At 41.9% G+C, this 26,359-nt stretch overlaps 1 protein-coding gene across 4 annotated transcripts in view; it reads right to left on the reverse strand.

Moving 5' to 3' along the window:
* CENPC (centromere protein C) overlaps positions 1-26,359 on the reverse strand; it is a 522,895-nt gene that overhangs the window by 53,947 nt on the left and 442,589 nt on the right. For all 4 annotated transcript variants that reach the window (XM_077476133.1, XM_077476132.1, XM_077476131.1 and 1 more), the window contains one exon: positions 21,108-21,190. In XM_077476133.1, the coding sequence (XP_077332259.1) occupies positions 21,108-21,190 (83 nt within the window). The remainder of the gene's footprint in view (positions 1-21,107; positions 21,191-26,359) is intronic.

A 26,359-nucleotide genomic window follows, 5' to 3' on the forward strand; every position in this document is an offset into this window, starting at 1 on the left:
GCAGAATGAGAAAATGTTGTTTATACAGCATTTCCTCCATTCCACCGCTCCGTGAGACGATCGCGGGGATGCCCGCGGCGATCGAGTCCGCGGGTCCCGCGACCGGACTCACGGAGGTCCCGACCAGCGCGGGAGCGCGCCACCGGCGGCGCGCTCCCGATGGCACGGCGGCAACGAACATTGGACGTACATGTACGCCAATATGCCTGCCCGTGCCATGCTGTCGACGTACATCGTCGTGCGCTGGTCGGGAAGTGGTTAAGCATCTCCTCGGGTAGTCTCGGGTGACAGAGATAAAGTTTGTGTCATATAATGTAAAGGGTCTAAACTCCCCCGATAAGAGATATAAACTCTTAAAGGAATTACAGCAATATAAAGCAGAAGTGGTGTTTCTGCAAGAGACCCACATAACTCAAGACACAAATGTTAAACTGTATTCCGATAACTTCCCGAATTGGTTTTACGGGGATTCACCAATAAGGAGGGCCAAAGGAGTGGTGATTGGGTTTGAGAAATGTACAATGTTCAAGGTGATCGACAGGCTGACCGATCCTGAGGGCAGATATTTGTTCCTGAAAGGAAAACTTGGGGATAGGACCTTTACTCTAGCAAATATATACAGTCCAAATAAAAATCCTGTAAGATATTTGAAACAAATCCTGAGGAGACTAGCAGATTTCAAAACAGGGGATATAATATTGGCGGGTGATCTTAATTTTTGCATGGATCCACCTCTCGATAGTACGTCTCGTGCAAAGGGGATGAGTGGGAAGAGCTTGAAAACAAACTCCGATTGAGACAAAATCAATTGACAGATGCCTGGAGGATACAACATGAAAAAATAAAAGATAACACTTTTTTCTCCCCGGTGCATGGGACGCATTCTAGGTTGGACTACATAATGGTTGATCATAGACTGTTGGAGACCGTGTTGGAAACAAAGATAGGAATAGTATCCTTGTCAGATCACTCCCCGGTGACAATGAAGATGAGGATACCTGGAATACATAGACATCCGTTTACCTGGCGGCTAAATGAGAACCTTTTACAAGATAATAAAATCGCAGAAACAATACAGAAAGAAATAGAATTTTATTTTTCGACGAATGACACTGGTGAGGCGACAGGTGCCTCCCTATGGGAGGGACATAAAGCCTTTCTTAGAGGTATCCTCATCTCCATAGGGGCAAGAAAAAAAAAAGGAAAGAATAGAGAAAAGGGAGAAATTGATAAAGGAGGTCCATAGATTGGAGCAGGAACATAAAAAACAAAAGGGCAGACAACAGGAACTCTTTCATCAATTGATCAATAAGAGAGAGGAACTTAAAGACATGTATGATCGGGAAGCAAGAAGGGTATTAGAGGGGAGAGCCAGAGAGAGATACTTTGGGGAAAATAAAAACGGTAAATATTTAGTGAGACAGGTGAAAAGAAAGAGAGATTAATTTTATTGAAAAAATTCAGGATAAGAATGGGAAGATCGTCCACACAACTAGGGAAATTGCGGAAGTATTTAAGCAATATTAATTTTAATCAAAGAATTTTTGTATAAAGCTAAACTACCGCGATTACTAGATTGTGATAGGCAGAATATGGATAGACCCATCACAGAAGAGGAAATCCATAATGCATGAAAAGAAACGGCATTAGGTAACAGCCCGAGCCCAGACGGGTATACGATCTCCTATTATAAAAAATACAAGGAAATCTTGGTCCCTCAACTTTGTAAATATATAAATGGATTAGGTACAAAATACGAAATGGGAGGAGAAGCCCTGCGAGCTACAATAACGTTGATCCCGAAGGAGGGCAAAGACCATTTGCTCTGCTCTAATTATAGGCCGATAGCCTTATTGAATACAGATATAAAGCTATACGCTAAGTTTTGGCATCTAGACTAAAGGAAAAAAATGACAGAACTGGTACATCCGGATCAAGTCGGATTCATACCCGAGAGAGAAGGTAGGGATAATGGGGTGAGGGCACTGCTCCTTCTCCAGGTCCTAAAAAACAATGGGTCCCCAGGTCTATTCCTGTCAATGGACACAGAGAAAGCATTCGACAGGGTAGACTGTGGACTCATGTTAGAAACTTTAGAAGTGATGGGTATGGGCCCGAGGCTGATCCAATGGATTAAAGTACTCTACAACCGTCCGCAGGCTGCGGTAAAGGTTAATGGAGAAACATCTGCACAGCTTCAAATGGGAAATGGCACCAGACAGGGGTGCCCATTATCACCCCTTCTGTTTGCGCTATCTCTCGAACCATTACTGGCCTCGATCCGAAACAATCCAGATATAAAGGGGATTAGGGTGGGAGAAGATGAGCACAAACTCGCAGCATACGCGCATGATGTGCTTTTTTTCATCACTAACCCTAGGATAACGTTCCCGAACTTGCTAAGGACACTGGAAAAATTTGGTAAAATATCAAATTTGAAGATAAACCTCGGCAAGTCCGAAGCTTTAAACATCAATATCAGCAATCAGGAAGAGGTGAGACTCCGAGCAGAATTTCACTTCCCCTGGCGTAAGGAGATCAAATACCTGGGAGTTCTCCTCTCAGATACTATTAGGAAAATATACATGAATAATTACATCCCATTATTAGATGAAATAAAGAGAAATAAAAAAAATCTCAACCAGCCCTCTCTCGTGGTTAGGACGGATAAACGTGGTTAAAATGATTTTGTTCCCGAAGATCATATACAAGTTCCAAATGTTGCCCATTTCACTCCCTTTGGCCTTCTTTGAAATATTAAGAAAATTAATCTCTAAGTACATATGGCAATATAAAAAGCCGAGAGTTGCGTTTGCGGTGTTGAGGGGGAAAAAACAAGGGGGGTTGGCGGTTCCGGACTTGAAAAGATATCATAATGCAGTGGTTCTCTCACGGGTGGTGGAGTGGGCGAAAGATGTAAACGACAAGAGATGGGTTAGTTTAGAGAATGCAATATGCCAAGCACAATTAGGGAGAATAATATGGAACCCTCCACAACATAGGACAATAGGTCCTAACACACATGAAATAACACGATATGCACTTACAACCTGGGATCGAATCCATACACAAAATAAATGGGGTTACAATTCACCTTTGATTTTTTTAAAAGAAAATGATTACTTTTTACCTGGAAAACAAGAAATAGGGGGAAATTGGATAATAAAAAATAATGCACAATTAAAAGATATATTAGTTAAGGGGAAACTAGTCACTTTTCAAGCACTAAGGGAGGATACTGAATTTATGAGGATTGATGCTTGGCGGTTCCTCCAGTTACGTCAGTTCGTCGCAAAGCTTCCCCAACCAGTACGAAGTGAAGAAGAACTAACGCCCTTTGAACGGCTTTGTCAGAGTAAAATCAAAAAATAACATAGCCAGAATATATAAAATACTCTCAGAGGGGGACGAACTGGAGGACCCGGCGTTTATCAAAAAATGGGAAAACGAGCTGGGGTCACATTGTAGCACTCAAATGAGAAAATACTTAAATTAGTTCACTGTGCGGTGGGGGATAATAAACTGATAGAGACGAATTATAAATGCATAGCAAGGTGGTATGCCACCCCTGATAAACTGAGCAAGTTTGGAGTCGAACAACCCTCGGATTGTTGGCGGGGATGTAAGAAAACTGGGAATATGGGCCACATTTGGTGGGACTGTCCCATTATTAAAGAATATTGGAGGAGGATTATTGACATAATAAAAGTTGTAACAAAAAAAGAAGTAAGAGAAGACCCATGGATTGTTTTATTCCATGGGACAGACAAACCAATAAAACAATATAGATCCACGTTGATCCCCATACTGCTTGACACCGCAAAAGGCTTAATTCCAAAGAAATGGTGAGAGAAGGAGAGCCCTAAAATACAGGATTGGATCTTCCGAGTAAATTAAATACAACACATGGAAAGTTTTAATGAAGGGGGAGAGGAATTAACAGTAAAAGAGGGTGGTGTTGTGAAATGGGAACCCTGGGAAAAATTTAAAAAATCATGGAGATACGTGGAGGAAATAACACAATAGCACTAAGGATAAGCAACTCCTGTTAGAAAAAGATGATTTAATTATGAACCCCACGAGAAACTTGCAAGGAAGGGTAGGAGGGTGGGAAGGGAGAGGGCGGGGGAAGATAGAAGGGTATTTAAGGTTCAGAGGGAGCATGTATAAATTAAGAAAGTATTAAGAAATGTTTGTAAATGGGAATAATGTGTTTCTTACTATTTTTGTATATTGATGGAAAAAAAATAAAAATAAATAAGGTATGAGTATGTATAAACCTTTCTGCACTTTTCAAATTATAATTATTATTGTTAGTACAATACTTGGTGAGGTTAAGATTAAACTAGAAGAATAATAGTACAATATTTATAAAGATTGATTAAACAAAGTATTGTCTATTTATGACAGATCACCTATCTAGGGTCCGTCAGGAAAGGAGTCCATCTAAACGGGGCAAGGTTCCAGCTATTGGCCTGGTTTGTCCCAAGGATGTCTTATGTAACTTTATCTATAGTAGAAAATATAAATCTATAATCTACTATATGGTTGAATAATATAAGATGGAATTAAAGAGTTTAATGTAAAGTAAGAGAGGGGGAGAGGGATCATCAGAAGAATCAATGATGTTATGGATCATATAGCAGTAATGGGGGTGAATATCAAGCGATCTCAAGGTAAGAGGAGTGTATTAAGTCCTGGTGGTAGATTTTTATTGTTTTTAAGGAGGACCAAATTTTTTCAAACATAGCAATATTATCAAGTAAGGTCGCTTCCATTTTGGCATGAATCATGGCTTGTGTTACACGCTGTTTGACACAACGCAAAGTGTATTTGATTTCCAAGCCTCTGCTATGGATTGTTTAGCAGCTGTTGTAACATACAGTAGAAGCTTGAATTTAAGGTGTGTTTGATTAGATGGTTTGCTGTTTAAAAGGGCCACCAGTGGATCAGGTAATATGTTTATTGCAAACATCGTAGAAAGTATATTAAATATTTTTGACCAAAAGGTTTGAACAATGGGACAGGTCCACCAAATATAAATATGGGAACCAGGGTCACAACAGCCTCGAAAGCATTGGGAGGGATATTGGTGAATAAATTTGGATATTCTTGCAGGAACTAGATACCACCTAGTAAAAACCTTGTAGTTCGTTTCAAGGGCTACAATGTTTGGAGAAGCTGACTTTGTAGCCAGCCAAATTTGAGTCTAATCTAATGTGTCAGGTTGGAGATTTAACTCATTCTCCCATTTAGATGTGCAGGATGGGGGGAGGATGTTGTGTGTGAGAGTAGCTGAGTATATACAGTGGTGTGAAAAAGTGTTTGCCCCCTTCCTCATTTCCTGTTCCTTTGCATGTTTGTCACACTTAAGTGTTTCGGAACATCAAACCAATTTAAACAATAGTCAAGGACAACACAAGTAAACACAAAATGCAATTTGTAAATGAAGGTGTTTATTATTAAAGGTGAAAAAAAATCCAAACCATCATGGCCCTGTGTGAAAACATACTATAACTGTGGTTGTCCACACCTGAGTTCAATTTCTCTAGCCACACCCAGGCCTGATTATTGACACACCTGTTCACAATCAAGGCATCACTTAAATAGGAGCTGCTTGACACAGTAAGGTCCACCAGAAGATCCTTAAAAGCTACACATGCCGAGACCCAAAGAAATTCAGGAACAATTGAGAAAGAAAGTAATTGAGATCTATCAGTCTGGAAAGGGTTATAAAGCCATTTCCAAAGCTTTGGGAATCCAGCGAACCACAGTGAGAGCCATTATCCACAAATGGCGAAGACATGGAACAGTGGTGAACCTTCCCAGGAGTGGCCGGCCGCCCAAAATTACCCCAAGAGCGCAGCGACGACTCATCCAAGAGGTCACAAAAGACCCCACAACAACGTCCAAGGAACTGCAGGCCTCACTTGCCTCAGTTAAGGTCAGCGTTCATGCCTCCACCATCAGGAAAAGACTGGGCAAAACTGGCCTGCATGGCAGAGTTCCAAGGAGAAAACCACTGCTGAGCAAAAAGAACATCAAAGCTCGTCTCAATTTCTCCACAACACATCTTGATGATCCCCAAGACTTTTGGGACAACATTCTGTGGACCGATGAGACAAAAGTGGAACTCTTTGGAAGGTGTGTGTCCAAGTATATCTGGCGTAGAAGGAACACTGCATTTCATAAAAAGAACATTATACCAACAGTAAAATATGGTGGTGGTAGTGTGATGGTCTGGGGCTGTTTTGCTGCTTCAGGACCTGGAAGACTTACCGTGATAAAAGGAACTATGAATTCTGCTGTCTACCAAGAGATCCTGAAGGAGAATGTCCGACCATCTGTTCGTGTACTCAAGCTGAAACGAACTTGGGTTCTGCAGCAGGACAATGATCCTAAACACACCAGCAAGTCCACCACCGAATGGCTGAAGAAAAACAAAATGAAGACTTTGGAGTGGCCTAGCCAAAGTCCTGACCTGAATCCTATTGAGATGTTGTGGTACGACCTTAAAAAGGCCGTTCATGCTCGAAAACCCTCTAATGTAACTGAATTAGGACAATTCTGCAAAGATGAGTGGGCCAAAATTCCTCCAGGACGCTGTAAAAGCCTCATTGCACATTATCGCAAACGCTTGGTTGCAGTTGTTGCTGCTAAGGGTGGCTCAACCAGTTATTAGGTTTAGGGGGCAATCACTTTTTCACACAGGGCCATGATGGTTTGGATTTTTTTTCACCTTTAATAATAAACACCTTCATTTACAAATTGCATTTTGTGTTTACTTGTGTTGTCCTTGACTATTGTTTAAATTGGTTTGATGTTCCGAAACACTTAAGTGTGACTAACATGCAAAGGAACAGGAAATGAGGAAGGGGCAAACACTTTTTCACACCACTGTAAATCTGAGATGAGTCCTCGTCTATGGGGGTCTGTTGTACAAGATCTTTCAAAGATTGTAAAATTAGATGTTAAATTTGAGGGAGAATATTGTGACAGGAAATTCTTAAATTAGTAAATATCTAAAAGTTTCATTATGTGGTAAATTGTGGGTATTACAAAGTGTAGAAAAGGGTGTGATTTTGTCAGATACAAAAAAAGTGATGGGCTCGCGTAAAATCAGCATTAAGCCAGGCGGAGGGGGATGATGGAGAGGTCCAAGCTGGGTAAAAGGAGGAATTATTCAGGAAAGAAAGAAGTGGGTTATGTGGAAATTGGAGACCAAAACGTGTTTTAAATCTATCCCAAATTGAGAGGCTATGTTTAGTAGTGGGATTTGTGATTGTACGTCGTTGAGTTGGTGTAAGCCAAAGTAAATTTGATACAGAAAGTTGATCACATTCAACTGATTCAATTGCTACCCAAAGTGGAATTTCTTTAGTAGCATGAAATCTGGGCAATTGAGCAAGTTGTGAGGCGTAATAATATTTTGAAAAGTTTGGAACACTCAGACCTCCTTTAATCCAGGGCATATACAGTGTAGGTTGTGGTAAACGAGGTTTAAGTTTGCCCCAAATAAATTGAGCTGTCTTGCGTTGGAGGAGTCGTAAAAAAATGTGCAGGAACCTGGATAGGGAGCACTCTAAATAAGTAAAAAATCTTAGGCAATATTGACATTTTTACCACAGAGATTCTACCCAACCAAGCCAGTGGTAAGGATGACCATTTTTTCAGTAAAGAGGAAAGATGAGCTAGCATGGCTGGGTAGTTAGCTGAGAATAAGATGTCAGGATTAGCTTTGAGCGAGACTCCTAAATAAATGTGCATCATTGCCCAAGTAAATGGGAGGGAGTTTAGTAGCGGTTTGTAATTCGGGTGTGAGTGAAATATTCAGGGCTTTAGATTTATGTGGATTCATTTTCAGGCCTGATACTGAACCAAATTTATTAAATGTATCAATGAGATTTGGGGATGATATTAGTGGAAATGTAAGGAATATCAAAACATCATCGGCAAATAGACATAATTTGTGTTGGTGTCCTCCTAATTCAAGGCCTTTTATGTTTGTATTGGATCTTATAAGTTGGGCAAGGGATTCCATTTCCAGGGCAAAAAAGAGGGGACAAGGGGCATCCCTGCCTAGTTGCTTTTTCAATATTGAAGGGGTCAGAGCGAAATCCCAAGTAGGATATGTATGCTTTCAGGTTATGATAAAGAGAGAATACCCATGTCAGGAACTGCGCTCCAAACCCCCATTTGTGAAGAATAGCATCAAGATAAGGCCATGACAGAGAATCCAATGCCTCCTGTATGTCGATTCAGAGGAAGCAAGCAGGATGCAGCGTTTTCTGGCTATATGGGTTAGTATGGTAGCACGACGAATGTTGTCACCTGTGTGTGTGGAGGGAATGAGAACCCAGCTTGATCCTTATGTATTAGGGTTCCTATAATTGGATTTAGACGATTAGCAAGGATCTTAGCTAGTATTTTGACATCCAAGTTTAATATTGAGATTGGTCTATAATTGGACCAGGATGAATCGTCAGAATGTGGTTTAGGAATCATAGCTATAGATGCTTATAATGATTCTGTATGGAAGGAATTTCCTTCCAAGAGAGAATTGAAAGCGGCAGTCATTAATGGGGAGAGTAGGGTAATAAATCGTTTATAGTAGGCGGCTGAAAAGCCGTCAGGGCCTGGGCGTTTGTGTAATTTAAGGGTGTTAATTGTTTCTTTGACTTACAAATCAGTTATATGTTTATCTAGTATTTCTTGATGGGTAGTGGGGAGGGTAGGAAGTTGAATGGATGATAGTAAAGTATCAAATTGTTTTTGATCAAATTGATGTGTGTTTTTATATAATGTTATGAGTTTCCTGTGAAATTTTTTGAGAATTTTCAGTGGGTTACTAGTATAAGTATTTGCATTTATTTTAAGTCTTATTGGTTTTGGAATGTGTTCAGTTCTCCGTAGTTGTAAGGCTAAGAGTGTGTTTGGTTTGTTTGCCTTCATGTAAAGGCTATGTTTTGATTTCCTAAGGACCTGCACTGCCGAATCCGTTAGAAAGAGATCCAGTTCTAATTTAGCTTTATCATAATTAAGTTTAGCTGATGAAGAAGGTTTATTTTGGAAATTTTCAGAGGCTTTATAGAAGGCATCTTCAAGTTGTTTATGCAGTTGTCGTTTTGTTTTATGATGATGAGATGTTTGACTTGTACAGACTCCCCGAATAGTTTTAGACCCTTTCATAACGTTAGGGGATTAGTGTCTGTGGATGAATTATTAGAGATATAATCTTGAATGGTAGTTTCTAAAGTTTGTCTGCAAGTTGGATTTGCTAATAAATTGTCATTAATGCACGAAGATCTATGTTTAGATTTTGGGATTAAAGAGAAGGTAGTCATGACCGCATTGTGGTCCGACCAAGCACTTGGGATTACAGAAGAATTCCATATACAAGGGGAGGTATTCACATGTACAAATTGGTGATCTATACGGGAAAACGGCTTGTGGGGGTGAGAGTAGTGTATAAATTGTTTTCTTCTTGGATTTTGTTCCCGCCACGTATACAGTAAGGAGTATTGATCTAGGAGTTGTCGATATGCAGGACGTTGGGTCTGTAATGGAGTTGGAGATTAGTCTAGAATTGGATACATTTCTTGATTCGAGTCACCACATATTATGAGGGTACCCTGTTTATGTGATTCCACAACTGAAAATAGAAGTGAGTGAAATGAAATAGGATTTCTGTTGGGGGCATTATATGAGATTATGGTTATTTCATCATCCAACAGCAGGCCTGTGAGCAAGATATAATGCCCTTCGGAATCCTTGATCTCTTTGTGTAGGGTAAAGGGAGTAGTGCGATGAAATGCAATTAAGACACCTCTTTGTTTAGTAGAGGCCAAAGCCCTATAGACCTGAGGGTATTGACGACTAAAAATGTTTGGGGAGGACTGTAAGGAGAAAGGTGTTACCTGCAAGCAAACAATATGTGCAGAGCATGTAGAGTATGAATGAAAAGCTTTAGTTCTTTTGGGAGGGAAATTGAGACCTTGGACATTATGGATGATCACATTCAATGACATCATTGACTAGTATGTGAGAAAATATAAGATACCAAGTTGTTTACCTAGGAATGAGCTAGAATTTCTAGGGGGAGGGGGAGAAGGTAAATAGGGAGTCTAAACTTGAGGGAAGAGATATATGTAGATTCAGAATATAAATATTATCAGGTGTTAAGGCAGAAAAAGAGAAGTTTTATTTGAATAGATAGTGAACTGTCTTCGTGAATAGACAGCCTCTTTTAAAAAGAACTTAGTAATTATAAAATTAACAATTCACTATTTAAAGAGGAAAAAATTAAAAATAAAAATAAAACCTTATCAATTAGATATATTTGTGAACTGGTATTTGAACAAATAGGGTACAAATTAGTGATGCACCGAAATTTTGGCCGCCGAAACATATCGGCCGAAAATGCCCTTTTCGGCAATTTGCCGAAAGAGAAAAACGGCCGATAATGGAGCCGATAATGGGGCGTGGCCTGGGTGGGGGCGGGGCTCCGCCCCCCGCCCCTGGTGATGCCCATCATAGCGCAGGAGAGCCACCTCCGCCGCCTTTTTGATAACAGCGCCGGGAACATCACAGCTTTCATTTCAATTGCTGTGTGTTCCCGGCCGTGCGCCGTCACACGCAGCCCCTCCCCCTTGTCCGGGCACTTAGATAGACAGATCATCCGCAGGATTGGACGGATGATCTGTCTATCAAAGTGCCCGGACAAGGGGGAGGGGCTGCGTGTGACGGCGCACGGCCGGGAACACACAGCAATTGAAATGAAAGCTGTGATGTTCCTGGCGCTGTTATCAAACAGGCGACGGAGGCGGCTCTCTTCCCTGCACACAGTGCACAGGCTGGCTGCAAAATGGCACACAGGCTGCAATGGAGACACACTGGCTGCAATGGGGACACACTGGCTGCAATGGGGACACACTGGCTGCAATGGGGACACACTGGCTGCAATGGGGACACACTGGCTGCAATGGGGACACACTGGCTGCAATGGGGACACACTGGCTGCAATGGGGGATGCCTCCTGTACCACGTCCTCTGTCTCTGACCATCTCCTGTACCATGTCCCCAGTCTGACCATCTTCGGTACCACGTCCCCAGTCTCTGACTATCTCCTGTACCACGTCCCCAGTCTCTGATCATCTCCTATACCGTGTCCCCAGTCTCTGACCATCTCCTGTACCGTGTCCCCAGTCTCTGACCATCTCCTGTACCGTGTCCCCAGTCTCTGACCATCTACTGTACCGTGTCCCCAGTCTCTGACCATCTCCTGTACCGTGTCCCCAGTCTTTGACCATCTCCTGTACTGTGTCCCCAGTCTCTGACCACCTCCTGTACCGTGTCCCCAGTCTCTGACCACCTCCTGTACCATGCCTGCAGTCTCTGACCACCTCCTGTACCATGCATGCAGTCTCTGACCACCTCCTGTACCATGCATGCAGTCTCTGACCACCTCCTGTACCATGCATGCAGTCTCTGACCACCTCCTGTACCATGTCCCCAGTCTCTGACCACCTCCTGTACCATGTCCCCAGTCTCTGACCACCTCCTGTACCATGTCCCCAGTCTCTGACCACCTCCTGTACCATGTCCCCAGTCTCTGACCACCTCCTGTACCATGTCCCCAGTCTCTGACCACCTCCTGTACCATGCATGCAGTCTCTGACCACCTCCTGTACCATGTCCCCAGTCTCTGACCACCTCCTGTACCATGTCCCCAGTCTCCGACCACCTCCTGTACCATGTCCCCAGTCTCTGACAACCTCCTGTACCATGTCCCCAGTCTCTGACCACCTCCTGTACCATGTCCCCAGTCTCTGACCACCTCCTGTACCATGTCCCCAGTCTCTGACCACCTCCTGTACCATGTCCCCAGTCTCTGACCACCTCCTGTACCATGTCCCCAGTCTCTGACCACCTCCTGTACCATGTCCCCAGTCTCTGACCACCTCCTGTACCATGTCCCCAGTCTCTGACCATCTCCTGTACCATGTCCCCAGTCTCTGACCATCTCCTGTACCATGTCCCCAGTCTCTGACCATCTCCTGTACCATGTCCCCAGTCTCTGACCACCTCCTGTACCATGTCCCCAGTCTCTGACCACCTCCTGTACCATGTCCCCAGTCTCTGACCACCTCCTGTACCATGTCCCCAGTCTCTGATCACCTCCTGTACCATGTCCCCAGTCTCTGACCACCTCCTGTACCATGTCCCCAGTCTCTGACCACCTCCTGTACCATGTTCCCAGTCTCTGACCACCTCCTGTACCATGTCCCCAGTCTCTGACCACCTCCTGTATAAAAATATTTTTTAAAAACAGTCATTTTCGGTATCGGTGCTGTTTCGGTATCGGTTTCGGTTTTCGGCCTAGTGTATTTTTCATTTTCGGTATCGGTTTCGGCACCAAAAAATCCATTCGGTGCATCCCTAGTACAAATATCACGGTATCAAGATAAAATAAAGAAATAAATATATAGAATAAAATAAAGTAAATGACCGCAAAGTGATCTTTACACTAAAGATATATAGGAGATGTGAGGGGATAGTATTTAAGGAAGGTATGGATCCCCATTTTTATGAGGGATGACATAAATCAGTGTATGTGCAGGTGGCTGTTAACATTGCTGAAAAAATAATAAAAATAAATACCTCACAAAGGATTGTACTTTATTTAGATACGATGAGTTAGGAAAATAAAGTAAAGCTCATGACATCTCAACACCAAATCTGTTGTTATGTGTGGAAAGTAATAACAATTTTAAGAGCTTATTTATGTATCCTAAATTTAAAGAACAATTGGGGAATAGAGAATATATTCCCATTTAAGGATTACATATATTTTGTCATTCTAAATGTTATGTCAATAACTATAAATTTAACTTGTAGGGTCATCAAGAAGAAAAATTCAGTCCATTTGATCTTCAGGATCTGGTTGTGTCGATGCTATGGGACTCCTTTTGTGGATGCTTGGATGGGCTTGTTGGTCAGTTTCATCTTTTCGATTTGTTGGAGAATTTGACAATGCTCGATGTTTGGAACCTTCAGTTGAGTTATCTGGAGTTGACAGGCGAAGATCTCAAATCACTGTTGAGAGGTCATTCACTGTTTTACAGGTATAAGAGGCACCTTTATCAGAGAATCGGATGGATAATGGGAAACTCCAACGATATGGAATGTGATGATGTTGGAGAATTTGTAGATGGGGTATCGGTCTTCTTTTAATGAGAGTTTGTTGCTAGAGGTCTTGAAATATTTGATAGCGATATCCTTGGAAAGATAAAATGTCTTTCCTTTGAGCAGCTTCCATTATTTGTAGTTTGGTACGAAAATAATGTAATTTCAAGACAATATCTCTGGGGGGGGGGGGGGGGGGGGCCCATCTTTTTTGGGGGCCAGGGTTCTATGAATTCTGTCCATCTCCAGTCTTTCAATAGGGATAGATGGGGCAAGTTCCTGGAAGAGAGCTGTAATTGTAGAATGGAGATCTATTATTGTTTCAGGTATTCCACAAATTCTCAGGTTAGATGTCCTGGCCCCGTTTTCAAAATCTTCAATGCAGGTGGGAAGGGATGAATTTTCGTCTCCGAGTGTTTCTATTTCCTCATTGTCAGTATTACTAATGTCATTTATTTCATCCATTCTGTGTTCTAATATAATTGTGCGGTGTCCCACCTCACGGATTTCCTGGGTCAGTTTCTCAGTTATAGTATCTGAGGTGATTTGAAGTGCTTTTTGGAGAACCCATTCAAATTGACTAATAAGGTCAGAGCCATTAGGGATATTTTGGCGAGAGATGGGAGTCATATAAAATTCAGAATCAGGTTTTAGATACTGTGAGGAAGGAGTATCATTCCTTGTCTGTTTCTGTGTGTGAGGTAAATTAGAGCGGGATGATGATGATGCTGCTGTCATTTTAGCTGCAGCTTTCATGTGCATTTCTTGACTCTTTGTGGGCATAAGTTTAGTTTTTCTCACAGCATACATCATATCAATTTGTGCCCAATAGTATAAGGAACCAAGATATTACCATGAAATTGCAATATTCGTTAGGGAATCGGTGATACAAGGCCGTAATGTCCGGGAGAAGCGGAGCTCTAAGCAGCCATGTCTGCTCAGAAAGCCTCGCGCAGTCCCCTCCAGAACTTGCACAATTTCAAACCTGCATCAGTGTGAACCTAGGCTTAACTCTATTTTCATATCTGTGTTTTTTTAGTGCGTTTGCAGATCTGCAGAAACGCACTACAATCCATTTAACCTTACTTCCCCTTACAGTACTTCACAGAGACGTAACATCACACTATTCCCCCCACCTAATCATAAATTTCTATGGGTTCTCTCTCTCTGTATTCTCTAATGTCTCTTTTTAGTGTCTGCTGTCTCTCACTCTGTATTCCAATCTCTTTCTCTTTTGTTAACATATATGAAAAAGAGCACTACCCTAAAACATTCATAGTGCTAATAATTTAAAATAGTATACACACTATTGAGTATCAAACACATATATAGCATGCATCAGATTCCTTGTAAGAATGAATACATCAAATACTAAAAACACTATTGGGTATCAAACACATATACATCATGCATTAGATATCCGCATCCACATAAATGTCCATCTTTATCAATCTTCGTTAACTAATTGGGATTAAACTTGTGTTGTGCAAAGAAAGCGCCAAGTGCTGTAAACAAATTCAGGTGCGGTCCATGCTCCCCTTAGGTGTGTACGCTCATTCATCAGCTGCTCTATATATGTGTTTGATACTCAATAGTGTGTATACTATTTTTAAATTATTAGCACTACGAATGTTTTAGGGTAGTGCTCTTTTTCATACAGTGCCATGCGAAAGTATTCGGCCCCCTTGAACTTTTTAACCTTTTGCCACATTTCAGGCTTCAAACAAAGATATAAAATTTACATTTTTTGTGAAGAATCACCAACAAGTGGGACACAATTGTGAAGTGGAACGAAATCTATTGGATAATTTAAAATTTTTTAGCAAATAAAAAACTGAAAAGTGGTGCGTGCAAAATTATTCGGCCCCCTTACTTTCAGTGCAGCAAACTCCCTCCAGAAGTTCAGCGAGGATCTCTGAATGATCCAATGTTGTCCTAAATGACTGATGGTGATAAATAGAATCCACCTGTGTGTAATCAAGTCTCTGTATAAATGCACCTGTTCTGTGATAGTCTCAGGGTTCTGTTGAAAGCGCAGAGAGCATCATGAAGACCAAGGAACACACCAGGCAGGTCCGTAATACTGTTGTGGAGAAGTTTAAAGCCGGATTTGGATACAAAAAGATTTCCCAAGCTTTAAACATCCCAAAGAGCACTGTGCAAGCGATCATTTTGAAATGGAAGGAGTATCAGACCACTGCAAATCTACCAAGACCTGGCCGTCCCTCTAAACTTTCAGCTCAGACAAGGAGAAGACTGATCAGAGATGCAGCCAAGAGGCCCATGATCACTCTGGATAAACTGCAGAGAACTACAGCTGAGGTGGGAGAGTCTGTCCATAGGACAACACTGCACAAATCTGGCCTTTATGGAAGAGTGGCAAGAAGAAAGCCATTTCTCAAAGATATCCATAAAAAGTCTCATCTAAAGTTTGCCACAAGCCACCTGGGAGACACAGCAAACATGTGGAAGAAGGTGCTCTGGTCAGATGAAACCAAAATCAAACTTTGTGCCCACAATGCAAAACGATAGGTTTGGCGTAAAAGCAACACAGCTCATCACCCTCAACACACCATCCCCACTGTCAAACATGGTGGTGGCAGCATTATGGTTTGGGCCTGCTTTTCTTCAGCAGGGACAGGGAAGATGGTTAAAATTGAGGGGAAGATGGATGCAGCCAAATACAGAACCATTCTGGATGAAAACCTGTTGGAGTCTGCAAAAGACCTGAAACTGGGACGGAGATCTTCCAACAAGACAATGATCCCAAACATACAGCAAAATCTACAAAGGAATGGTTCACAAATAAACATATCCAGGTGTTAGAATGGCCAAGTCAAAGTCCAGACCTGAATCCAATCGAGAATATGTGGAAAGAGTTGAGAACTGCTGTTCACAAACGCTCTCCATCCAACCTCACCGAGCTCGAGCTGTTTTGCAAGGAAGAATGGACAAGAATTTCAGTCTCTCGATGTGTAAAACTGATAGAGACATACCCCAAGCGACTTGCAGCTGTAATCGCAGCAAAAGGTGGCTCTACAAAGTATTAACGCAAGGGGGCCGAATAATTTTTCACGCCCCACTTTTCATTTTTTTATTAGTTAAAAAAGATTTCGTTCCACTTCACAATTGTGTCCCACTTGTTGGTGATTCTTCACAAAAAATTTAAATTTTATATCTTTATGTTTGAAGCCTGAAATGTGGCAAAAGGTTGAAAAGTTCAAGGGGGCCGAATACTTTCGCAAGGCACTGTATATGTTAACAAAAGAGAGAGAGATGCATCATAGAATTCAGAGAGCAAGAGAGAAAGCTGGGAAAACTGAGCGAGAGACAGCAGAGACTAAAAAGAGACATTAGAGAATATATATATATGTGTTTGGTACCCAATAGAGTGTTTACGATTTAAATTATTAGCACTAGGATTGTTATAGGGCAGCGTTCTTTTTTCATCAATACTCAGCCATACTCATTCATGCTCAGTCATCCCATCCATCCCCATTCATGTCTCAATCATCCCCATCCACGGCTCATCTATCCCCATTAATGCTCATCCATGCCACTACAGTGCCTCACAAAAGTGTAATAGTTAGTCAAATTAGATTTGAAATGTATGCCCCTAGAACACCTGATGGTGCTCCCTGCATGTTGAACCTCTGTATGTGGTCAGGCTGTAGAAAAGTCTCCCACATGTGGCGTCGCCATACTCAGGAGTAGAATATATTTTGGGGTGTCATTTTTAGTATGTACATGCTATGTGTTAGAAATACTGTATAAATGAACAAATTTGTGTAAAAAAATAAAAAATCAATTTTCTTTCCACATTTTTCAGAAACGTGTAGAAAAAAATGACATGTTCAAAAGACTCATTATGCCTCATATATTATACTTTCCAAAATGGGGTCATTTTTGGGTTGTTTTCCATTGTCTTGGTGCTCTAAGTCCTTCAAAAGTGCATGAGGTAGTCAAGAAATTATATGTGTAATTGGGCTTCTCTATGTGGCCATGCTGTGCAAGTGTCTTGCACATGTGGTATCACTATACTCAGGAGGAGTAGTAGAATGTGTTCTGGGGTGTAATGTGTGGTATGCATATGCTGTGTGTGAGAAATAACCTGCTAATATGACAATTTTGAAAAAAAAAAAAAGAAAAAGAAAAAAAAAATCTTTATTTTGCAAAGAACTGTGGGAAAAAAATACAACTTAAAAAAACTCACGATGCCTCTTAAATACCTTGGAATGTCTACTTTCCAAAAAGGGGTTATTTTGGGGGTATTTGTACTTTCCTAGCTTGTTAGGGTCTTAAGAAATGAGATAGGCCGTCAGTACTTCAGGTGTGATACATTTTCAGAGATTGGCACCATATCTTGTGAACTTTCACGCAGACCAAATAATAAACACCAATTTGGGTTATTTTTTACCAAAGATATGTAGCAGTATACATTTTGGCCAAAATTTATGATGAAAAATTACCAATTTGCAAAATGTAATAATTGAAATGAAGAAAAATTGCTTTTTTCTTTTTTTTTTTAACAGAATTTTCTGTCTTTTTTCTTTAACCACTTACAGATCGTACCATTTTGCTGGTCAAAGACCAGACCACTTTTTGCGCTTCGGCACTGCGTCGCTTTAACTGACAATTGCGCGGTCGTGCAATGTGGCTCCTAAACAAAATTGACGTCCTTTTTTTCCCACAAATAGAGCTTTCTTTTGGTGGTATTTGATCACCCCTGCGGTTTTTATTTTTTGGGCTATAAACAAAAATAATGACAATTTTGAAAAAAAATGCATTATTTTTTACTTTTTGTTATAATAAATATCCCCCAAAAATATATAAAAAAAACATTTTTTTCCCTCAGTTTAGGCCGATACGTATTCTTCTACATATTTTTGGTAAAAAAATTAGCAATAAGCGATTATTGATTGGTTTGCGCAAGTTATTGCGTTTACAAAATAGGGATAATCAATAATTTTTTTTTTTTTTACTAGTAATGGCGGCGATCAGCAATTTTTATTGTGACTGCGACATTATGGCGGATACATCGGACATTTTTGACACCATTGTCAGTTATACAGCAATCACTGCTATATAAATGCAGTGATTCCTGTGTAAATGACACTGGCAGTGAAGGGGTTAACCAGTGGGTGGCAGTGTAGGGGTTAAGTGTTCCTAGGGGTGTGTTACTAACTGTGGGGGGTTGGGCTTTCATTTAGTGAACACTGATCTCTGCTCCAATCACATGGAGCAGAGATCAGCGTCACTAAGCAGAATGGAGAAATGCTGTTTACAATGGCATTTCTCCATTCAGCTGTCCCGTGAGACGATCGCGGGAATGCCCGCGGTGATCGAGACTACGGGACCCTCGACCGGACTCACGGGGGTCCCGACCGGCAGGGCAGCATTGAAGATTGGATGTACCTGTACGCCAATATGCCTGCCCGTGCCATTCTGCCGACGTACATCGGCGTGCGCCGGTCGGGAACCGGTTAATAGCGCAAAAAAAATCAAAAACCAAAAAACCGCCAAAAGAAAGATCTATTTGTGTGAAAAAAGGGACAAAAATGTCATATGGGTAGTGTTGCATGACTGAGTAATTGTCATTTAAAAAGTGAGAGCACCGAAAGCTGAAAATTGGTCTGGTTAGGAAAGGGGTTTAAGTGCCCAGTGGGTAAGTGGCTAATTCAAGGGGTTGAGCATAAATATCAAGATCAACTTTTAGGAACTGCAACCATTTTTATACACAGTCCCCCAATTTTTACGGCTCAAATGTAATTGGATAAATATAATCATAAATAAAATGTTTTGATATATTTATAATCATAAATAAAATGTTTTGATATATTTTGTTGAGAATCCTTTACTGGCAAAGACTGCCTAAAGTCTGGAACCCATGGACATTACCAAATACTGGGTTTCCTCTTTTCTGGTGCTTTGCCAGGCTCCAACTGCAGCTGTCTTCAGTTCTTTGTTTGTAGGTCTTTCTCCCTTTAATTTTGCCTTCAGTAAGTTAAATGCATGCTCAATTCGATTGGGATCAGGTGACTGACTCGGCCATTGCAGAATATTTCACTTCTTTTCCCTCAAAAGCGCCAGGGTTGCTTTTCCAGTGTGTTTTGGATGTCTATCAGTACTGTGAAGCGCCGTCCAATCAACTTTGCTGCATTTGATTGAATCTGGGCTCACAGTATCTCTCTAAACACTGCAGAATTGGATCCAGCTGCTTCTGACACATCATCAATAAACACCAATGACCCAGTGCCATTGGAAGCCATGCATGCCCATGCCATCACGATGCAAGCTACACCATGTGACCACATATGACATTGTGTGCTTTGAATCGTGAGCTGTTCCAAGCCTTCTTTTTCTTCCCATCATTCTGGTACAGATTAATCTTGGTTTTATCCTTCCAAAGAAAGCTATTTCAGAACTGGTCTGGATTTTTTTAGATGTTTTTTGGCAAAGTCTAAACTGGCTTTTCTATTATTCATGCTTGTAAAAGGTTTGCACCTTGTGGTGAACCCTCTGTATCTGCTCTCGTTAAGTCTTCTCTTGATTGTAAGGATGAGCTCTGGCGTGTTCGCACAGCCCACGTGCAGAGCCCGCCAGGAGGTCGGCACTGCGCTACTCACAGGCAGTGAGACATTGGCCCGATGCGCGGCTGCAGAGATTGGGAAATGTCTCACTGCCTGTGATTAGCGCAGAGTAGTGCCGACTTCTTGGCGAGCTCTGCACGTGGGCTGTGCGAACACGCCGGAGCTCATTACTTGATTGTCAAAGTCTACAATCATATGTCCACCTCCTGGAGAGTGTCCTTCACTTGCCTGGATGTTGTGAATGGGTTTTTCTTTATCATAGAGAGGATCCTGTGATTATCAGCCACTGTTGTCTTCCATGACCATCAAGGCCTTTTTATGTTGCTGAGCTCACCAGTGCATAATGGCGGCGATCTGCAATTAATGCGGCGGAAAATCTGACACTTTTGACACATTTTTGGGACCAGGGACACTTGTACAGTGATCAGTGCTATAAAAATGCAGTGATTACTGTATAAATGTCACCGACAGGGAAAGGGTTAACACCAGGGGGTGATCAAAGGGGTTAACTGTGTTCCATAGGTGGGTGCTAACTGTGGGGGGATGGGACTGACTAGGGGAAGAGACCGATCCTCTCCCCTGACAGAACCGGTTCTTGCTCTGCCACGAGCAATCGCGGGTGCATGGCAGTCATTGCTGGGCACAGACATTGGCCCCGGGGATGTGCCTCCTACAGCTTCTTAAAGAGTCAATGTACAGCTACGACGGCTCATCCAGGGGAGCCAACCTGCCGCAGTATAACTGTGGCGGCTGGTCGGGAACCGGTTAATTGAACAAGCTGAAGTTAGAAGCCGATTGGCTAACCATGCACAGCTGCACCAGATTCTGCACTCTCCAGTTTTACTAAATCAACCCCATTATGCTTATTCCTATTCCTCAAAGCATAAGTTACCAACTTGCCATAAACATAAAACACATCTGTGCAAATTATATTATACCTTAAGTGGAAATTCACCCAAATAGGGAAGCTCCACTAAGTCTTCCTTGCCCTCCCCCTCCTCTTACACATTTAACATGCAATTTTTTTTCTGAGTGGGGTGTTTGATAGGTACATGCACAGTAGGAAGCTGGCTGTGAAGCCGCAAGCAGTCAGAGACAGCTTCCCACACTATACATGCCAGTTCTGGAAATAATGAGACTAGTGAAGAACTAGCCCAGGTGAGGATGGCGCTGGATCCATGTCCTTACATTGAAAGTCAGCAGCTATAGTATTTTTTTGCCTGCTAACTTTTTTTCCCAAAGTAGAGAACCTTTTTAAGTGGAATATTAGAAAAGAAAATGTTTACAAATGACCATTAGACAATACACTAAAGAAAAAAAAAAAAATCAAACCTGCAGTGGATAGGTTTCGAACAACAGAATCCATCCGGTTGTTGTATCGCACTGCCCTCGTCTTCAACACAGGCCCACTTTGGCTAAAGAAAAGATTTTGTTTAAAAAACACTTACACAATCCAAGAACAATGTAAAAATAAATAGTAACGTGGCACAACCATGAAGGCTAATCGCTACAGTGGGGCAAAAAAGTATTTAGTCAGCCACCAATTGTGCAATTTCTCCCACTTAAAGTGGTTGTATGCTCAATTTTTTAACTTTTACCTACAGGAAAGCCTATAATAAGGCTTACCTGTAGGTAAAAAATAATATCTCCTAAACCTGTACGGTTTAGGAGATATTCCCCTCGGTATGCGCCGCTGACTGCAGCGGCGCATGCACACAAGGGGGTTCTCGGCCTGAAAATCCGGCAGTAGCCGGCCGGAATGAAATGACGATATCGCGGCTCCGGCCGCTCACAGCGCCGGAGCCGCAATACCCGGAAGAAACGCAGAGGGAGCATGTCAGCTCCCTCGGCGTGGATCAGGCCAGATGTCGGGGCCTCGTTCTAAGGTAAGTATTTCATAATGAGCTAGTATGCGGTGCATACTAGCTCATTATGCCTTTTGCTTTGCAGGTTTAAAAAAATAAATAAAAAATTTGCGGGTTTACTACCGCTTTAAAAGGATGAGAGAGGCCTGCAATTGTCATCATAGCTATACCTCAACTATGAGAGACAAAGTGTGGAAACAAATCCAGACAATAACGTCCAAATTTTTAAAGAATTTATTTATAAATTATGGTGGAAAATAAGTATTTTCTCAATATCAAAAGTTCATCTCAATACTTTGCTATATATCCTGTGTTGGCAATGACGGAGGTCAAACGTTTTCTGTAAGTCTTCATAAGGTTGTCACACACTGTTGCTGGTATGTTGGCCTATTCCTCCATGCAGATCTCCTCTAGATCAGTGATTGTTGGGGCTGTCGCTGGGCAACACGGACTTTCAACTCCCTCCAAAGATTTTCTATGGGGTAGAGATATGGAGACTGGCTAGGCCACTCCAGGACCTTGAAATGCTTCTTACGGAGCCACTCCTTTGTTGCCCAGGTGTGTTTGGGATCATTACCATGCTGAAAGACCCAGCCACGTTTCATATTCAATGTCCTTGCTGATGGGAGGAGGTTTAACACAAAACCTCACAATACATGGCCCCATTCATTCTTTCATGTACACGGATCAGTCATCCTGTTCCCTTTGCAGAGAAACAGCCCCAAAGCATGATGTTGCCACTCCCATGCTTCACAGTAGGTATGTTGTTCTTTGATTGCAACTCAGCATTCTCTCGCCTCCAAACATGACGCGTTGTTTCTCTACCAAACAGTTCTACTTTGGTTTCATCTGACCATATGGCATTCTCCCTATCCTCTTCTGGATCATCCAAATGCTCTCCAGCAAACCTTAGGTGGGCCCTGACATGTACTGGCTTAAGCAGGGGGACACGTCTGGCACTGCAGGATCTGAGTCCCTGGCGGCATAGTGTGTTACTGATGGTAGCATTTGTTGCGTTGGTCCCAGCTCTCTGCTGGTCATTCACTAGGTCACCCCGTGTGGTTCTGGGATTTTTGATCACCATTCTTGTGATCATTTTGACCCCACGGGGTGAGATCTTGTGTGGAGCCTCAGATCGAGGGAGATTATCTGTGTTCTTATATGTCTTCCATTTTCTAATTGTTGCTTCCACAGTTGATTTCTTCACACCAAGCTGCTTGCCTATTGCAGATTCAGTCTTCCCAGCCTGGTGCAGGTCTACAATTTTGTTTCTGTAGTCCTTTGACAGCTCTTTGGTCTTTGGAGAGTGACTGTTTGAGGTTGTGGACAGGTGTCTTTTATACTGATAAGTTCAAACATGTGCCATTAATACAAGTAATGTGTGGAGGACAAAGGAGCCTCTTAAAGAAGATACAAGTCTGTGAGAGCCAGAAACTTGCTTGTTTGTAGGTGACCAAATACTTATTTTCCACCATAATTTGCAAATAAATTCTTTCAAAAATCAGACAATGTGATTGTCTGGGGTTGTTTCCCCATTTTGTCTCTCATAGCTGAGGTATACCTATGACAATTACAGGGCTCTCTCATCTTTTTAAGCGGGAGAACTTGCACAAATGGTTGCTGAATACTTTTCTGCCCCACTGTAGCTTGCACACAAATAAGTTTTTTTCATCATACTTACCTGTAAAAATCCTTTTCTTTGTGTACATCATAGGACACAAAGCTGGTTATTATAACTACTTGGGTTATACGCCACCTATAGGTGAATTGACACTGGTAGATCAATCAGAACAATCAAACAGTAAGTCCTCCGTTACACTCCTACACAGGAAGCAGTTCAGTTTTGTAGCAAGCAATAAATTCCCAAAGGAGGGGAGGGAACTCTGTGTCCTGTGATGTACTCAAAGAAAATGATTTTATAGGCAAGTATGATGAAAAAATCCTATTTTCTTTATTGTACATCCCAGGACACAGAGCCGGTTATTATAACTACTTGGGACATCCCAAAGCAATACGCTTGAGGGGAGGGAGACACCATCACAGAAACTACCACCAGAAAAGGACCTATCCTCCACGTTATTGACATCCACCTGGTAAAAATCCTGTAGATGTATAAACCAAAGACCAAATAGTGGTCTTGCACACCTGGGCCACTGACACCTGATGATGGATGGCCCAAAATACTTCCACACATCTGGTAGAGGATCTCCCTCTAGAAAAAAAACTTTACTTTGCCCTTTAAATCATCTGTATAAATGATAAACTGGCCGGTCCCTATAGATAAACTGGTCCCCATTGAGGGATTCACCGCGGTGTCCTGGAAAGAATTGCAATAGAGGACTTTATCTTACAAGCCCTGTTTATTCTTTCCCTTTTAGGTTGATTAACTGTGACCTATGATGTTATCTTATTCATTTATGTGTATTTAATGTGATATTTAATGTGATCTATATTAACTCATTCACATTCATTATTGATATTTAAGGTAGTTAACAAGGGTTGTGGCGCCGTTTTTGAAACGTTTTTTCCACTTCTTACTTTAAGGGTTTATTAACTCCTGTAAATGTGAGTGTATTTTATTCTCTTTTATACCTAATAAATTAAAGTTAAATTAATTTTAAAGTTTGCGCAACGAGTGTTCTTTTCTGTCCATGTATTTGCACGATGATCAAGCTATTTTCTGAGCCTAAATATTCTATATTAAAGTGGTTGTAAACCCTTACAAACCACTTTGACCTACAGGTAAGCCTAGATTAAGGCTTACCTGTAGGTCCAAGCAATATCTCCTAAACCTATATGGTTTAGGAGATATTTGCCCGAAAACGGGAACCGCTGTCTATGGCGCATGCGCCGTAGACAGCGGTGCGCAGGCGCACTGAGCGCGGCATTCTCAGCGACGGAGCTGCCGCGTGTGTTGGCTCCCGTGCGCATGCGCGGGAGTGACGTCATCGCGGCTTCGGCGAATGACAGCGGCGGAGCTGTGAGACCCCACCAACAAGATGGATGCGGCGGACTACAGGGGACAGCGGCGACTTCGCTGGCTCCTGTGTCAGGTAAGTGACACATAATGGACTACTATGCTATGCATAGTAGTCCATTATGCTTTGCCTTTGCAGGGAATGAAAGAGGAAGTAAACTCATCAGGGTTTACTTCCTCTTTAACTTTATATTATGAACTTTATTTCTTCTTTTTTACATTTTATTTTGAGTGCCAACACCAATTTTACCCTCATCACATTTATTGTTTCCAGCAAATTATTGCTAGCAGCTATTTTTGTTTAATTATTTAGCACAGCAAATTCTATTCGACAGGTGTCATACACAGACACGAGTCTATGCGACACGTATCATGTGCCAATGCAGACATAAGTCTATGTGACATGTGTCTACGCAGACTTAAGTCTATTCGACATGTGTCGTACCTCAGGCAGACATGAGTCTATGTGACATGTGCCTATGCAGACATGAGTCTATGCGACATGTGTCATGTGCCTCACACAGACATAAGTCTATGCGACATGTGTCATGTGTTTTACCCAGACATGAGCCTATGCGACATGTGTCATGTGTTTTACCCAGACATGAGTTGAGTCTATGCGGCTTATGCAGACATGTTTTTAGCAAACCATGCGCTTTTAAACGCTTGTAAACTTTTTGGCAACATAAGCTTGCACCTGCTCAACTGCACTATAGTAGTTTTGTGTCAAATGCACATTATTCTGGAGACACACCACATTAAAGTGCACTACTAGGGGTGTATCGACTTACAGATGTACAGGCTTCACTGGATTAAGCAGCAAGTATGCAGAATATAATCATTTGACTTGTTTCGCCACACAGTTCTCCCCTAGTAAGTACTCACATTTCACTAGTAGCCATGGGCTGCTGTTTATGTCTCAAGAGGGCCAGCTGAATCTGCCAAGCACGTGGCCAACATGGCCACCCTTCCACTTCCTGCCATTATAGAAATAGGCCCCTGTGCCCTGCTGGAGGAGAAACGGCAGCCCATACTCCTAAGTAGTACACACACAGAGCATGTTTCAAACAGCACACTGCCCCTAGGGGCTACTGAAAGAACACCATTTTAGATCTTTTTATAAAGAGAAACTGCAAACAAATGCATACTTAACATTCTTGCTGCAGGACTCTGAACATAACAGGAGTCCAATCTTCACCCATCACGGTGAGCTTTGTCATAAAAGACCTTCAGGGTCTGGGTCCACTTAATGTGGGGTCCACTCCCGTGGACCTGTTTAGCATCCTGCAGGAAAGCACCTTGGTCAGAACAAACACTGCACAGGGTTCCATTATGCAGGGTCCAGCATCATAAGGCTGCATTACAGGCAAAACCTCGAGGAACCTTCCAATAAGGCTCAGGTACCATCCATTTTGGCTGACAGCTCTTTCAAATGGATTTTAATGAAGTCCATGATTCTAATTAGAACTGTCCAGACCTCCAATTATGCTCAAAGAGCACATGTATCATATCAGTGACCACCACCTCACAGACACTCACTGGCAAAAAAATTAAGTGCTTTCTGTTTAGGAGGGGTTATATAGGGGAGGATTTCCTGTTTTTTTGCTCTGATTGATCTTTTTGGGTTATAGGTGGCGTATAACCCAAGTAGGTTTAATAACCAGCTCTGTGTCCTGTGATGTACGATAAAGAAAATATAATTACTGTAATCAATATATTTCTATAGCACGTTATTACTGTTA

This window comes from Lithobates pipiens, unplaced genomic scaffold (assembly GCF_037356315.1).
Source record: "Lithobates pipiens isolate NorthernLeopardFrog02 unplaced genomic scaffold, aLitPip1_a1.2 Scaffold_13, whole genome shotgun sequence".
NCBI classification, from domain to species: Eukaryota; Metazoa; Chordata; class Amphibia; order Anura; family Ranidae; genus Lithobates; species Lithobates pipiens.